Below are 18,373 nucleotides of genomic sequence, written 5' to 3'. Positions count from 1 at the left end.
CTTAGTCTCAGGGATCTCGTTGTACTGAGTTTCCACTGTATTCATATTATTTCAACTACACCATCCATACATCATTATGCATCCGCTACTCAATAACTCATCAAAACATACAGCATTACAAATGTCAACAGTTTGAATCACATGCATTTTCATTACTAATTCGCCTCCCTGTGAGCTATCTGCACAAAACATGTGTAAGATGTTCCAATGTACTAAGTATGAATGTGTTGGTGATCTGAAATCACATGACAGACGCTCACATTTTCTGGGAATTACCAGAACTATAATGTTGCATACCCATATTCTGATACAGTACATGTATTCACTTCTCATGCTCTCCTTTCACACACAGGTATTAAAACATTGTGCATTTCTGAAGTGCACAGATGATGTAATGAATTTCACAGCAGTACATAAATACATGTATGTAAACAATAAAGAAATGTTATTGTCAATGTGAGGACGAAATATTGAATCTGTGCATAGTACGTGTTCTGTAGCTGTACTTGCGACAAATGCTTCACCAGTTTTGAAGAACATGTACGAATGACTTTCTTCATGAAGAGAACGTACAAGCCAGTTTTGTTGTTGACAAATCTTGGAATAGATGCAAAGATGTCACTTGCCTTCCAAGGCAAATATCCAATAAAGCATCAGTCATATGCTCCTTGTTAAATTAACCCTAAAAGGGCAGGGGGTGGGGGGGGGGGGGAAATCCGCCCCCCCCCCCCCCTCGACGTTTCGCGCTATAATTCTGTAACGCGAGAAGGCCTCGTCGCGAGGCTTCTTGACTTTCTTCGTTCAAGTCTCGCGCAACTTTTGAGACCAAATTTGCAACGTCCGCGCATACTTTTGCGAAGCCACGCCCATTTTTGTAACGGAATGTCGCCCCAAAACAGGCACAATTTTGTGATTTTGTGTACATTTCCTATGGAAAACAGTGCTCTGTCATGAACGGCATAAAACCTGATTATTTTTACAATTAATCACTTTCATTGATTAATTTTGTGCTTATTATGGTAGAAAAGTGGTCAGTGACAATTTTCACTGAAAAAAAACAAAGAAAAAACAAAAGTTGAAAAACAAAGAAATACATAAGAAATTCTGAAAACAATAAAATACATAAGAATTGAAATGAGTTTTGGAAGTTTTTGTGATGTACAATTGTTGAATATGCTAAAACAGATTTACAGATCAAAAATTAGACTCTCAATGCTTTTAATTAGGCTAAAATATCACCTTGAGCTTAATTTGCATAATTAATTAATTAAAATTAGAAATTGATTGTTTCAAAAAATCTTATGACACAATCTTGTAGATTATGGCGCGGGTGTCACGCATGCAAAATTTCATCGCGATCGCACCTCTGATGGCCGAGATCTCGGGGGGGGGGGGGGGGGGGGGGCGGAATCCATTCCCCCCCCCCCCGGTCTGAGCATAGCAAAAAAAGCCCGGCCCCTTTAGGGTTAAAAGGGGAAATATTTTGTTATGTTGAACAATAACTGCTTCTCTTTTTAACATGATCTTTTGTGATTGTTGTATACTGTAATAGGATGGCAGATGAAGGTGTCCACAGTTACCGACTTGTACTGTTAATTAATTTCTACATGATACAAATGTAAGTGCGGACAAGGAAAGTCCATTTACCGCACGATAAAGGAATCAAATTCTCGGCTTTCATTTCCAGGCATGCATTCAACAGGAACGGCGCGTCTTGATGCTGAACCTTTCTTCACGAATAGACACAGACAAGTGAACAAATGAAACTCCATTGTCAGAACTAGGTCACGTCTCCCCATCACATGATTTTAATACGTCTTGAAAACAGCCATGTCATCATGTGGACATGAAAAGGAGGATTTTGGCTGGAAAACTTTGGATGCAACGCCACTTGGCACTACCTAGCTAGCCGAAAACATGCACATAAAGAACTTTGTGTCATATTTACACTTGTCCTTGTGCAACATTCATACAGGAACAAGATTCTACCTATATTCTCCACTTCTCCAGCATGGTAAAAATTTATATAAAAATTGATGGTTTAATAGGAAAAAAAAATCAGTAGGAATTACAAAGATATACGTACAGTGTATGAATATCAACAATCAATTTACCTGACATGGATCATTTGTTGAAATTCTTGCAGAAAAATTACTAACACATTTTTTGCTGGAGTTCAAAATAAAATTCTGATCATGGTCCATGAATTCATACAGGTTATCACAGCAGTCTACACTTCACCATCACTTTACCTATAAATATGAGATGACTTCTTCGTAAATGCATACTCAATGTGTGTGTGAACACACCATTAGTCAAACGTTTGACGCGAGCGGCAGCCGCGTGGTTCAAATGACAAAAGACAATATACATTAATAGGTCACCATCTCTTGCTACAAATCATTTTTGTATAAGACAAATGACAGTCTCTTTATATCACGAACTTTTTACCTTTATGCTGGAATTCATTTTTCTTTTTATTCTTTCTCATCTATGCGTGCAGATTCACTGCAGTGACTGCTTTAATCACCTATGAAAATAGCTTCAATTTCAAGTTCTTCCAAAAGCCAAACTTCCCAAGAGGTTTACACTTCAGTTTTATTATACATGTACATGTATGCAATTTGTTATCCTTCTTTGTGCTCACTTCAGCTTTGAGTTTCTTTGAAGTACAAAATGACCAGTATATGTTCTTTCGGGAAGAGGAGCACTGACATGAGAAAATTAATTGAAGTGCTATACCTCAATAAATTCAGAGTGTGAAAGGCACTCAAGATGAATAGCAAACATTTAATCTTCTTGTGTGATATCAACAACAACAAAAAAGATACCTTGAAATTTGTCATCTCAGGCAATAACATACAAGTGTAGTACACGCATACAAAATAAATGCATATTTAGAGAAGGTACAGACGACAAATTCATTTGTTTGGCGAGGTTAAAAGAGACTTTGCACATTTTATGTGTATACTGGTTCTGATACTTTAATAGCTACAACTATATACACTCTTATCAACAATATTCTGAGGATGTCTTGCTTCAGAAAAATGACCGTAGAAAGTTGGCCAGCGCTGTGCCGAAACATGATGACCTAACTGAAGCAATTGCTTGAACTCAAACAATCTTTGAATGCAGACACAGTCAGATTACATAATAACGAAACTGGGCCAAGTCGAGGGTTCACAGGAGAGCACAATTCAATTGGAATCAATACTCAACATAAGGGACAATTACAGCAAAGGCCATTTTTCAGTGCCAAGGAGTCAACTTTATGCACGGTTCACTGTCACTGATTGTCATAACATGCTGCAATGCAAGATATATTTGCACTATTACATTTTTGCAAATTTGAGCCGATGGCCTCATTCACAGCATGAAATTTTCACAAATTTCTGCTGGCATCCTATGTATCATAGTGTAGACAAAAACTTTCACATGCATTTTAATTTCACGAATCTTGGCTTTCACAAAATTCGCAAAGCTAAAATGCACACAGAAATTTCTGGTTTTACAGTAGCTCTGCGGACGAGTATGTGTACCATCACAAATGTTTCCTAGTACAACCAATGTCAGCCTAAATATATTTGACTAGATTCCTCCTTTGCATCACGCTACTATAAACTGAATCACATCGTAACTGTCTCTTTTCTCTCTCTTTCTCCGATGTCTTGTATTGTGTAACAGCTCTCTACTGTTGTAAATACAGTGTTATACAATGTATGTCATAAGTGTTTGGATTATCTTTGTTAGCTGGGAATATACTTCTCTCACGGATTCTTATCTTGCAACCGCGCCCCTTATCTCAGTCTCAATGGTTGAGTAGCACTGGACATGTGATGCTCTGGAGTTGACAACTGTACAATTTGAACTTCCATTACATCCTTGACTGACCTACATCTCAAGCAACCCATCAGACTAAAGTTGCTTGAAAAAAAAAATAATCTCAAAGTACGCATTCAGTGTTTATCTTTTTATTGAGAATATAACATTCCATCTTACTGCTTTATCATCACAGGATCGAGATGATACCCCGATGTTTGTTCAAGTTTTACACTGTCCAAAATTGAAGAAACAAGAATCAAGAAAGATCATTATCTACAAAAATCACTATAAAGGTGAAAAAACAAACAAACAAATATGTAAATTACCTGTTGAAGAGTTTACAACTAATCACGAAAATATGAGGCATGGTTTGTGATAAACTGAAGATACAGCTTACAAAATGTTTCCTTCGACATTGGGGCATCAGCGCTGACTAACAGCTAGCTACGAACTGACTTGTAGCTATTTATCACTGACAGTCTACTTGACAAGCCTCTAGAGACATACGAATGACATGGGCAACTCTACAATGCATGTATGTATGCACATCATGCTACCAGGACAATCTCTGCTCCTGGAACAAACGAACTGATCTTCACAGCACATGTCTTCGTTAGATGAAAAATAGATGGATCTAAATGTTTCACATCAAGTATTTGTTGCCAGTATGTACATTTGTACAACATCCTCACTCCACTGACTAAGGAAATGGAACGGACACATGAACATTTACAGTATGATGAAAAGCAGACTTTTAAATAACAAGCTTTTTCCTACACCTACCTAGGATAACCAAAAACTTCTGTCTCCTCATTCTCAAAATCACAATTTTTTCTTCCTCACAACAAACATCTTTGTGCATTCAACAGTTACACATATTGATGCAAGCTGAAGAAGAAGTACACAAAACAAATGCTATACAACAAGTACAGAACAATATTCTTATGTACGGAAACCAAAAAAGGGGGTACATTATTTCAAATGTGGAAAACAAAAACAAAAAATATAGCAAGCAAGAGAAAAAATGTGTAATCTATACAAGCTGGCTCTGCAGACCCTCCATACATCAGGAGTGATGTGGCAAGTGCAACCCAGGAAGGTGTGGCTGTCTGCTCCGCCAGATTTTCTTTTTTTAATCTACAGCTCGGGGACAGTGGCACCCTTACGCTGGTAACGACAGCTTCTGACCATACATAACTGTGGGAGAAAAGACAGGGAGAGTTGGAGAGGTGAGAGAATGAGAGGGAGAGATGTACAGTTTATATACAAAAAGAGGGAATATACAGAGAAAATAGGACATTAAAGGGAATAAATAGTTCTCATATGCCTGCAGAACTGTCGATTTTTGCTTTAAAATGTAGCCCTAGGCATAAGAAATGTGCAAAAGAACACCATAACAAGATTTCAAGTGGGTAACAATGAAAATGTAAAATATCAACGAAAACCTGAAGGTTCACCGGAACAACTACGATCTCAGAACATACCCAATCGAACTTGGTATGCAATTTTCTGTAATCAATTAAGGATCCATCATAGACAAATCGGGCCACAGGAGTATCCGTTGATCTTCCATGCAAGAGTGATTCACATGCAGCTTGTTGGAAAATATGAAAGCTAAGGGCACAATCGATCATCACACTGTGTTCCTCCTACACCTACTACTAAACGGGGACGGCTCTTCATGAATAAAACGTGTGAGCATACGATCAAAATTATTTTACTCTTTTGATCTTGAATAACTCATCCTGGCAAATCAATACATTGCAAGCAAATTCCAAAAAGTGGAAGATGAATTTTGAGCCCTTTTGAAAAATATGCTTTGGCTTTAACAAGAATCTCAAATGTCATGGCTGCCAGCATACAAACATCAAAATCACGGCAGTTTAAAGAAGCAAACAGGGAGATACAGTCAACCTTGCCGAGGTCGACCACACACAAGATGAAAAATTGGCATAGCTGAAGAATGCTTAATCTTGACATTTTGTGGAAAGGGCCTTCAGATCATTTTAATGTCATGTCAGTAAAAGAAGAAAAACTCCCCATTGAAAACCTTCTGGTAGGTGCTGCTTCCTTGTATTCTCACATCATTTTGCACATAATCCTGATCATATCCAATTTTGAAAATGTCAATGCACTTTGACTGCAGTTGTTATGGTCATTACCTAAGCACTGGAAGCTGATTGGCAATTGCTATGGCAACAGTGATTGGTGAAAGTTTGAATCGCCTCCCTTTCATGCGCTGAAAAGCAGCCCCAGAATTGCACACGTGACAGCGTTGACACTCACCTTTAGTGATGTACAAGTAGAAGAAGTCGCAGTAAAGTATCGTCTGAACGCAGCCCGCCACGATGGCGATGAGATCGAAGAAGCCCTCAGCATAGAAGCGGTAGACCCAGTTGACAATGTAGAGGGCCCGGTAGGCTCCTAGGCAGAAGAGGTAATGGCTGGTGATGGTCTCTGCCTCCCCCGTCTTGCTGATCATAAAGAGCTGCGGTAGGATGGCCACCGACTCAAGATAGATGGAGAAGGTCCATAGGATCTGACAGGAAAGAGAATAGGTTATATCATGACATACAACAATCTGTAAGCTCATATGACATTTGATATGTTTTTGACAGATGTACGGTATTGCAAAAATGTAATTATGCAATCTCTTATAATCATTCAGACTGACTCATCCTTTTCTTTCTCTTTGAAATGCAAAATGGAAGACATACTTGTGACTTGGAGAGAATTGGTGGTTTGATCATAAATATAGCCAACTGGGCTATTATCATCTACCTGGTATTCTGATTTCAATTCAGATTTTTCACACACTGTAAGAAAAAAAAAAATAATTTCTCAAAGTTACAGAGAGCTACTGTTTGCTGCATGCAATTGTTCATGTCTTTCATCTTTCTGAAATAGAAAAAAAAAGAAGATATTTGATGAGTCTGGAAGGGAAGACTTTTTAAAAAAAAACCATGTTTGTAAACTCAAGTTTCCCAGTTCTGATTTTGCTGTTGGTTTTGCTACCTCCTCAAAATTCAATACTTGGACAGTTTGCACATATGTGTCCTACAGCAAGCATACACTGAAATTAAGTGCAACACATTGGATATGGCTCTGCTTTGGATTATGAATTCCACTTAAGCCTACATGTACATGCACATATAGCTGCCGAATTCTTAATCAGAATGACATCTATGTCACTATATCATTCTCTCAGTGCAGGCAACCGAAGGGGAGTTTCAGCAAAGTTTACCTCCAGTGGGGAGAAGTCGTGATTGACAAGGAATGCCAGTCCACCGACAGGCACCACCAGGAATTCAATCCTGAACGTGTCGTGGTTGCTGTCGTACGTCGCCTTGAACTTGATGTAAATCATGTAGACGGTGGCGTAGGCACACAGCAGGTAGATGATCTTCATGGACGTGTTATAGATGGAGATGAAACTGGTGAGGAGGTCCAGATAGCGGGTGGTGAAGACGAGGGCAAACAGGACCTGCGATTTGCCCGAGATGCCTGCAGTGACAGGAGGAAAACAAAAATATGAAGGGAAGAATATGCAGATACCCATCACAACAATCCCATGATCAAACTTTGAAAAGCCCCATGTCACATGGTTCCTATGACCCCAGTCCTCATTCACTGACATAAGCATAAAACAGCACAGACACACAAAGTTTTAAAAGCCAAGCAAACAAACAGGAAACAAAAGCAATACACAACCCCCAACCCCCCCCCCCAAAAAAAAAAATGGTTTACTTGGCATGAATTTCCATTTCAAGGTGTAAATCTTTCCAAAGTCTAACATCTAACATTTGCACTTTGCTTAAAATGGAAAATGCCTTCAATGTGGGAAGCGCATGTAAAAAATGGTGATTAAAAATACAAAATCAAGAAGCATCTTACTATTAGTAGGACACGACAGCAGAGGGGTTCTACCAGTCAGGTATACCAGATTTGACAAATCATACTTCGATACATACTTGTATTATAATAACTGTTTGCCCAGCAGGGAAAGTCATCTCTGTAGCATGGTACACGTGTACTAAACACCATGGACCCTGGTATGACCAAAGGTTTCACAGATACAATTCAAGCTCTACAAATAAAGATTTGTGGCAAGCAACTAGACAATGCATTTCCATAAGTCCAAAGAGCAATCCTTTTCTGAATTTATTCTTGCTTGCTTCTGTGTAATTGAATACATGTACAACAAATTGATGACAATTCATACGGATTGAGCTGATTGCATTTCAGAATGTCATTGCTTTAGAAGGAAAAAAACAAAGCCAGCACAAATTTCCAATTTGAGAGAAACTTTTATATACAACATGTAGGCCTACATCACTGTGCTGGGAAACACACACACACACACACACAAACAAAACAAAGAAAAAAGAAAAATCAAACCTGATACAGACAGAACCTACCCATAAAACAGTCTCTCCCACATTTCGCAGCAGTACAGTATGGGGAAAGGTTCAAGTAAATACTGAGCTTGCCAAAACAACCCTTACTTAATTTCTATTACTGATTGCTTAGGCTAGATACACTGTATATAGCATGATGTTTCTGGTCGAGGTGAGGATTTAGCTTTTAACGTTTTGCGAGATATTCAGAAACCACTCTATGAGATGTCAAAGAGCATGCAGTTCTAAGGGGTATCAAAAGTTATTCGATGAAAATCGGTTTTGAAATGGCCGAGATATCCAAAAACAAGGTGAAACAAAGAGATCCTAATAAAGTTGTGGCATGTCGCCTTTTATTATTAGCACTTTTTGGGATATCTCAGCCAGTGAAAACCAATTTTCATCAAATAAACGTTGAATCCTTCTTAAAATTACATGCTCTTTCATATTTCATAAGAGGCTTTTCATTATCTCACTTAGGAATGTTCAAATATGAATCCCCACCTCAACCAGTACTGTACAGTCCCTTTAAGTCCTGGCAGCCACAAGAAACTACTTCATACAGTAGTAACAGTCTACTTGTGTAGACCTACTATAACTGAGTATTACTTCATACATATGAGTGGTACTGTCTCTGCTAAATTAAAGTGCTGGTGATAGGTGACTGGGAGCATTAGCCTGTAAGTTACAGGCTAATGCTCCCGGTTCTGTAACTCATGCATGAGAAATAGAGAAACTTGAAAGAAGCACAGGTACAACCTATGTAGCTGTATTTTTTACAACAAATGCCAATAACCAGGGAGCTGATAGAGGTCTTAGAGGAGCTGAATATCTTCCAAATTTGTGCAAATTTACGAAGGTTCTATAGTACAATTCAATGCATAGCATTCCACTGGCTTTGACGTTCCATGTGCCTACAGTTTTACAGTACATGATGTAGTCACTCTTCCATACATTTTTGATATGGAGACTAGTTAAGAAGAGGGTGTTGATTTTAACAGGTTTAAGCTAAATTCCAGAGGAATTGTTGAAATCCTGTATGAAACTTTCAGGTAAAACAATGTCTTTCAGACGATGTGTTTGGCTAATTGTAAATGCATATAGGGGTCTATGAAGTTTTAATTCAAAATGAGCTAAGCCCCATTTGAAAGTATTTAAAGTCCATCATCAGACAGAGCAAAATCAAATCTTTCCAGTAATACTAATACCTCACTTGTGACATGAAAAGGAATATTCTACAAGATATTATTAAAAATATCCTGTATCTTTATATTTTCTTTGTTTTTTAGCAGCTTAAATCACAAATATCTCAACTTAACAAGAATGAGTTAGCTCGTTTTGCGATAAAACTACAATTAAGAATAAAGACGAACCAAAAACAATAAAGAACAATTTTTTTCATGATTTTTGTTTGTGTGTCCTAATTCTCTGCACACTAATTTTTAAACAGTTGCTGCCAAAAATGTTGAAAGGGACAGCGACAACTGATCAGTTTGTTGTGATTGAATAGTACACACAACTTAAACAGAAATGCTGGGTTTTTTGTTGTTGTCAAAAAGGCATATTTTATAAACACCTGCTATAAAGCTAATAAAGGGTATATTAAACTTCTCCTTTGCACGGAGCATGCAAGGGTACGATTCACGAAGGAGAGACTCTTGTTTCTTCTCCTCTACAATTAGAGAAAAAAAAATTACATAACATAACGATAGGGTGCAACAAAACAGTGGACAGGTTTAAGTTAGATGATGATCATATGCAAAACTCCGGTCATTTTCACCATCCTTTGGTCCACACACACAAATGCTTATACAGAAACACTATCTTTTTTAAAGGTCCAATCCTCTGGAATAGTTTACTGCTCCTTCAAAATTTCCATTCCTTAATGGTTTTAAACGTGCATATAAAGATCATCTTATGAGTTAGTATTCTTCCTCCTATGTTACTACTGTACTGATTTGTTTGAAGGCTACTTTTGTAATGTTATCTACTTATTTTATAATTATGCGGTTGTGTTTGTGTCCTTCTTAATGTAATATTTATATTTCCAGGGTTAACATGTCGTAAAGACTTTAAAGTTCTTTTTGTTGATCTACATTCACATGCACTGAAACAAGTTTTTCTAAGTTTGTAGTTGTACATAATGTATGTGTCTTTGAATTTTTATGTATTTTATGATGAATGAAAATAAAATAAACTGAAGTGAACTGAACATGGTTCTTAAATTAGTAGCTACAGCTCGGTACTGAACTTCTACATGTACAACAGGTAGCTCTCAATCTCGCCAGCCAGGTCAGGCCAGGCATCTCTCGCTAGCTAGCTACTGCTGCCAAAATGCAGCTGCGCTGCGGTGGCGGGATGGACCGAGGCCGTACCGCGCTACCACCGGCCGGCGCGGCGGTACCGTATACCGGCGCGAGTTTTGTACACAAGACACATGTATGATTTGACGTTTCTTGGTGTCATCGGAAATATGTCACGTAAAGGACAACTTAGCATACGAGTCACAACATTATTCCTCAGAACACCGTCATAAAATTGTTCATGGGTAAATTTTCATACTGAAAAGGCCAAGGGCCCAAGGAATTGGGGATACTTTCAAACAATTTGAGATGCCGTTTTCTTTTTTCGAACCATAAAATAACATACAATAACACGTAGAAATCGCCGCACAGGGCAGCGGCGGCAGCTCAGACAAGTTGAAAGTACTACTAAATCTCTACGAAGCAAAGAGACAAATAAATGACGAGGAACCTCTTCTACTTACCTGCACACGACCTTGTTTTCCATATTTTCCATAACAGCAATATGATTGCCAGAAGATGGGACAAATCCCCAATTAAACGGAAAATATTCATGGTGGTCTGCTCTCTTTCGTGTCAAAGTAGAAGATGGCTGAGTTGACGTGGCGTGCAGCGCTGCACTCCAGAGATGATACATTCGATCAGTGTGTCTTGTACGCAGATGGAAAGTGGCAGTGCGGATCAGCGAAATTGAGCTTCAGTAACGTTACACGTCGCGACATAAAACCCAATGCTCGACGTGTAGCTGGGCTCAGGTTTTTTTTTTTGTAAGCATGACACATGGCAAAAGCGGAAACAACCATACTGTACATGTACAAGTACCGTTATTACTAAACTCTTTTTTCCCTGTATGTACTCCGAAATCATCTATCCGGACATAAATTTATATGAATACATGATCTTCTTAGTATCATGAAATAAGCACGATTTGATACGGGAAATATACATTGAAACTTTTTTTTTTTTGTGGTTACCATTGGTGCTAGTGAATTAATTTGTTATCAAATTTTGCTGAATCTGCATAATTCGACAGTTTTCGTGCCGTCGCATATCAGCTAGAATAGAAAGAGAAAGTATACTTGGCCGTGCAATGACCCGTAAAGAGGGATGTCTACTTCTGCGTTGTTGTCATTGTCTCAGCGAGTGGGTCCGTTGGTTTGGCTCTTTTATTTAGAAACGTCTGGTCCGCGGACTACACGTAGGGCAAGGGAGTGACTAAACTCCAAATAACAACAAACAAACAAATTAATAAAAAACAAAAACAAACATGCACACAAACAAGAACAAATGCATGAACCTGTCTGTATATATCTACCAAATTTTGCAATGATTTATACAAAAAATCATTCCACTAAAAAATGGATACTCATTGACTGATTCTCTAGCTACCTCTTGTTGTTTCAGCAGCCTGACTGTAACAGGGTTTAGACCGGGGGTATCAATTCTGTTTCTATATAGTCATGAATTATACCACTATATGTCTTGGTACTTTGTACTATAATACAGCTATGATCAATACAATCGTCATGTAGGCCTATTACTACAACAGGGATGCCAAGTTCAAAAAATCTTTATGAGTGAGATTTTCATGACTCGGCATCGCTCGGCATCTCGGAGCGCGAATGTGCGCGCAAGCGAGGGTGTAAGAGGGGTTTTCCCCCTGTGGCCTCCCACGTTAGGGAGCTTTTTCAATGTTTAGCTCTTAAGTTGAGTGACCATTTTTTACTTATTTGAAAGACGTAAGGGAAATATACCTTCAATTCCAACTGTCACTTTAATCTTTTGAGCTATGCTCCTTATTATAGGCCCAAGTTGCAGACTTCGCCCAATGCGTGAGAAAAATGGGTGCCATGCGTGAGATCGTGAGACAGACCCTAAATGCTTGGGTCTCACGCAGAATGCGTGAGACTTGGTAGCTCTGCTACAACTGCTATAGTCACTATTACTACTTCTACTACTGCCACTACCTCATGCTTCTACAACAGCTTGATTCTCATATGATTGATATAATAAGCAATAATTTCTTATTTATTATATTATGATCATTACTGTAATCATAAAACCATATAATCATCATAATGCATTCAGTGACCTCTCACCTTTTGATTTCAATGTCATTTCAATGCAATTTCTGTTTCTACTTCTCTTCTTTACCACATATTTGTAGCAATTAATGGACATTCACAGCTGATGGTATACAGTAGTGAAAAATGGCTCTCAGTCAATGCACAGTGACCACTACCTGACCCTTAATTGACCTTTAAAAAGGTATGTTTACCATTGGAAGCAGTAAATCAATAAAATGTTTGAGTTATCACATTTGATGCATATTTGTAGGTCAGCTGTATCACAAAACATCCTTCCACATACAAATTTTGCAATAAGGCCTAAAATGTAAAGTTGTACAATGTATAAGGAGATAGCTGTATCACAATTTTTCTCAATAAGCCATAACTGTATAGACGGTTTATTCTAGAAACATTATTATTCACATTTTGTAAATTTAACAATACTTAAAGGGAAGATAAACCCCAAGAACAATGTGGATTGAGTGAAAGCAGCAACATTATTAGAACACACCAGTGAAAGTTTGAAGAAAATCGGCCAATCGATGCAAAAGTTATGAATTTTTAAAGTTTTGGTGTTGGAACCGCTGGATGAGGAGACTACTAGAGGTTATGACGTATGAGTGGACTACAATATCAAGAAAATATAAAGAAAATACTACAAAAATCCATTTTTCATGAAAATTACATATTCCATCAACTTGATATTGACATATTAAGGGTAGCAATTATTCCCCCTGCTTTCTGAAAGCGGTTGGTCCACTGCTCTTTCATAATTCTAGAAAAGTGAATTTTTGTTGAATATCCTTTATATTTTCTTTGTATTGTTGTCCACTCATACGTCATATCCTCTAGTAGTCTCCTCATCCAGCGGTTCCAACACCAAAACTTTAAAAATTCATAACTTTTGCATCGATTGTCCGATTTTTCTCAAACTTTCACTGATGTGTTCTACTAATGTTGCTGCTTTCACTCAATCCACATTGCTCTTTGGGTTTACCTTCCCTTTAACACATATTATACTGATTAACACTTTTACATTGGTTGTTTCTATCCCTAACTCACATTTTAGAACTATTTTGAAGCACTACAGCTGGGTTTTGTTTCATCTGCAAATGGTAAATAATACCTTTAAGAGCTCTCAGCTCAACTTACATTCATGTTGTTGTTGTTTTTCACATTTTGCACCAGGTCATTCATAGCTATAGTTCTGATAATTTATATTTTGCAAAATATTAAGTAACCTGTGACCTGACTCATCACTGGTCACTGCATGTGAACAGGTGTATAATCATCTACATATTCCCCCCCCCCCCCCCAGCTCCAATTGTGGTTGAAAAATTTCACTATTAGCCAAAGTTCAGTGACCTTTGTCCTTGAGGGCTTTGCTCACAATATAAACAATAGATGTGTACCTTAGGTATATAGGCCCGAGCATCATGAAAAGCCATCAAAACTATGACATCCCATTAACTGTTACACTTACATCCCAAACCTATGACCCTAATTTCCACATGTTCCTAATTTGTGTATGTTACCCAATGCAGCAGGCTCAACAGTGTTTAGTAAATAAAAGACAATTGTTCTGGAGTTATGGGAGCAACGCACAATTCCTCATGGATATACAGATAGAAAGATGTAGAATATAATGTTGATGACTCTGTTCACTCGTCTAGACAAGTAAAAAAAGGCACATATAAACTTTCGCTACATATCGTAATTGGTTGCTCCCGATGGCAATTTATTACAAAACCAAAAGTATCACAAGTCCACAAACAACAGAACACAATTTGTGAGGGCTCTTTCCAACATATCGGGTGAACGACCATGCATTACAAATATCGAATTCATGATGAGCTTGCCTCAACTCAAACTCTTGCTGTAGTAACAGAGGTCATAATTGTGTTGAGAGAAATAAATGATAGATGTATAACATCTTGGAGAAAACTCAATTATGGGAAATCCACTAGGGACAATGACCTCATGTACATGCACCTAGAGCGAAAAGAAAATACCAAATATAGCGGGCCATTTAAACATGAACCTATAGGGGTATCTTAAATAATAATGCTAGGGTCTGGTGGATGCATTGCAACATCAGATACCAATACAGAACTCAACATGGGAACAATCCTACATCTATCAACTCTCATTCCATTTAATCTGGGGATGGCAACTGCTCTTTAATTTTAAATTTACGGCTGCAAAATGTATTCTGCAGCTTAAACAGACTAGGAGCCCCGAAGTGTTTGGTTAAAAAAACCAAAACAAAACATCCCAAAAACACACGAACAATACCCTCACTTAAAGATACAAAGAAAAGTACAGCAATTAATGAGTCATTAAATCCCCTCTGTTTGAAACACAGAAATCTATGATTACAAAGACAGGAAAAAGTTGCCACCATCTAATGGTGCTGTAATTGTTCATTCATTCCATCAGTATTGCAGAAATCTTTCATAAACACTCGCCAGCTCTTTCCTGGCAAGCATAAAGTTATGCTAAGGCAAGTAATCTCCATGAATGACAAAAATTGCTCATGTATGGACAGAACTGGTTGCATTTTACGGACATGGGTTTTCAATTGTCAATACACAATACAAAACACAGCCAAACAGAAATAATAGACAAAAGATTTTTTTTTAAAACTTTGCATCAGCGGTAAAAGTCCAAATGAAAGGGCCTATATCTGGCGATATCCGAAGGACAAAAAAAAACAAAACGGTGAGATCAAGTTGGGGAATACGATATGAAAAGATTTAATTTAATCAGCCAGGAGAAATTCTGGCTTAGACCTGGGTAAAAAATTACATAAAATAAATAACCACGCAAAACTAAATGAACTTCACTTGCAAGAACAACCATATTGGATTGCCCCAAAGGGTACATACCCTGCAGCAACACTACAAAAATTCATGGCCTTTGTCTATCGATGCATTGAGGTCACTACTCCTGTAATAAGTTCACTCACAGAGGTGTAATAACATGAATTTGCAATGCATTTCGATTCAATATGAAACAAGTCTTAAGGACTGCCCATGCGACAAGACATAGACATGGCTGCCATATGGCATATCTACTTCAACAACTAAACTATACTCTACTGTCGCGAGTAAGATTAAGGATATTTACAATCATGTAAAATGGCCTTTAGACATCAGGTAGTTTGTGGATAAGTTACCCCAAACAAGGAAATCATTTAGAGCAGAGTAAGAAATGGTTGAATTAAAAGAGCATTACAATGGAACATTAAAGTGTAACAACTCCTGATGATAAGTGGGTCATAAACCGTCTGCCGGTCTAGTATTGCAGAGCATATGATGTGATATCCAGTGGACCTAAATACATGTATCACAACACATCTGATGCCATGCAAGCAAAGGACTGTATGCACACAATGTCCCATTAATTTAGCTATTTCACACTTGGGATACAAAATGCCTCATTTCATGTACTTCTCGAACATTTTCCTCGGAACTTTGCTCCAAAGCATACTACTCACTCACACCCCTTTTCTACAAATGGTACAAAACATACTTGGCATTTTCCTTCTAAATTCCTTTTTATATCAATGGTTCTTATTAATAGCAATAACTTCCTTGCTGGGGTAACCTACACCTTTCTACTGTATTTACATTGGCTTTGCCTACTGTTTTTTTTTTTCTTTTAGTGTATGTGTGTAATATAGAATATAGAATTTTGTTGCCTTTCAGTCTGATCAAGTCAAATATAATATCTGCAGATGGATGAAGAGCTTTTGATCAGCATCATAGAGACTAGAATGAATGATGAACACTGCCACATCGGACAGAAAGTCTGCCAAAACACTGACTAAAAAAAAGATTTCTCAGTCGGGGTAAGCGGAAGGTTCCTCGAATCTCCTCAATGAGAGCATCTGAGTGTAGACTTTGGCCCATAAACGTCTGCACATTCACTTGGTGCTGCCCGCGAGAGAGACGAAAGCACAAGAACACGGCGTGACACATCCAAGAGCGCTCTAGTATTTGTATCCTTGCGTGACATAATGCACAAAACTCTTGGGACTCAACATGTTCATTGCAGCATGTTCCCATATACACTGTACACAAAAGATGTGAAGAAATGTCTGTATCTCCTACAAGAATACACGATTCCAATGATCACTGAAGACAAAATACAAGCCAGGTGTTACACAAGCATAAAGTCCACTAAACTTGCAAGAGGAGAGAGGTAATGCCCACAGTGAACAACACAATTGACACTACCACCATAGAAAAAATGTTTGCCAACAACTTGTTTACTCCCCTATTCACATGGGCATTTGCACCAAAAAATAACAATAAAATAACAGATTAAAAATATATGACAAAAAAAAAAGTGATGAGTTCACATACTTCTGAAGAAACCTGTCTCTCATGCTTGCTGTGCATACCTAAGACACCAGGAGGAACCCAATGACAATGAACCTGCTCGTGTATACCCACATGTGTATATCAAGCACATGTGCCATGATTCAACATAAGAAATTGGTATAAGAACACACTGCGTCACTCAAATGCAGAACATATGCATAGACATACTTTGCCGAAAACGTTTTAACTTTATAGAGCAAGCACTACATATCTAGTGATTCTCCCATCCCCCCCCCCCCCCCAAAAAAGGAGAAAAATCTATAAATTGACTGAAAATTCTTTGTTATTTTGTTTTCAAAAGATCATTACTGTCAAGGCCAAAAACATTTTTTTTTTTTTTTCAGGGATGCCCTATAAACCTGACAAGCTACAAAGTCAAGCAACATGGAAGAATAACTTACTTTTCTAAGCATCACTGGTTGAATGATGCCTATTTGTTTAATCAGCCATAAAGTGATTATTCAACGCAACACATCTCACACACACACAAGCCGTCACGGGTAAAACACAGTCCAAAAGAAACATTATAATGACTGCGAACAGCTGTGATAGACACAAACATTCAATTTACACAGAACAAATAATTTACTGACAAATTTCATCCTGTGTCACTGGGGCTGGAAAAATATGTCACAATGAACAGGAAATACAAGGAAATTCAAATACTGGTCTGAATTTTGTGTTCACTAGCAGGGCGTTTGAGACCAAATCAAGCATATGCACCAATATATGTACCATATGTACCAATTGTCAATTTCATAGAAACATCGGAAGCTTTTTAACAAATATAAAATTTCTTCCCTTAATTCTAGACAGATTCCTTGATGTTTTTACTATAAAAAAAAAACACAACCTAAACAAAAAAACAACCTATAACACAGAAGTAAAGAATGCCAATTTCCCCCTCCCCCATAATCTCCCCAAAAAAGTTTATGTATGTGGGTCTCTACATGGTAGAGACACACTTGTCATTGACACAGCACACTGGACAAGTGGCTAAAAAATGGATACAGCATATTCCATCTACTCACATAATCCCTTTTTCTGTTTTTGTATTGCAAAGTTTTGAGACTAAGTTGGCATATTAGTGCTTCAGTAGACAAAGGAGTGTAGGTATTTTGAATGAAGCTTCAGAGTATGTGAGACAGGCATTCAAATCACAATCACATTTATACTTACATACAAAGTGTAGTTTGTAGACCATTCATTGTATATGTGTATCTGTCATTTCAAAATAGGTTTCTCCTACAAATGTTCTACACACTGGTGAGGCATGCAGTCCTGATGTTTGATCATGGCATACACTTGTGTCCTTCATAGATCACTTTTGTTTGTTTGAATTTTCAGTGTTCAAAGACAAGCTGCTCTCTAACTGTTCTGAAGATGGGATATTG

At 37.8% G+C, this 18,373-nt stretch overlaps 1 protein-coding gene across 1 annotated transcript; it reads right to left on the bottom strand.

The window, feature by feature from the left end:
• Positions 1-1,785: 1,785 nt before the first annotated feature.
• On the bottom strand, positions 1,786-11,122 carry LOC140231464 (ER lumen protein-retaining receptor 2). Its single transcript, XM_072311594.1, has 4 exons — positions 10,987-11,122; positions 7,067-7,326; positions 6,109-6,361; positions 1,786-5,019 (listed from the first exon to the last, which is right to left on the bottom strand). The coding sequence occupies exons 1-4, from the start codon at positions 11,075-11,077 to the stop codon at positions 4,985-4,987; spliced, it is 639 nt and encodes a 212-aa protein (XP_072167695.1). The 5' UTR covers positions 11,078-11,122; the 3' UTR covers positions 1,786-4,984.
• Between the last annotated feature and the right edge of the window lie 7,251 nt (positions 11,123-18,373).

Source organism: Diadema setosum, chromosome 8 (genome assembly GCF_964275005.1).
Source record: "Diadema setosum chromosome 8, eeDiaSeto1, whole genome shotgun sequence".
Taxonomy (NCBI): domain Eukaryota; kingdom Metazoa; phylum Echinodermata; class Echinoidea; order Diadematoida; family Diadematidae; genus Diadema; species Diadema setosum.
Note: the sequence above shows the minus strand (reverse complement) of the source record. Positions and strands in the feature narration are given on the sequence as shown.

What these genes read in the sequence shown, in the direction of transcription:
- LOC140231464 (XM_072311594.1), bottom strand. Translation starts at nt 11,077, where the DNA reads ATGAATATTTTCCGTTTAATTGGGGATTTGTCCCATCTTCTGGCAATC. An exon ending in GAAAACAAGGTCGTGTGCAG is followed by an intron (nt 7,327 to 10,986) that starts GTAAGTAGAAGA and finishes CTGTCACTGCAG; the next exon opens with GCATCTCGGGCAAATCGCAG. An exon ending in CTACTTGTACATCACTAAAG is followed by an intron (nt 5,020 to 6,108) that starts GTGAGTGTCAAC and finishes TTTCTCCCACAG; the next exon opens with TTATGTATGGTCAGAAGCTG.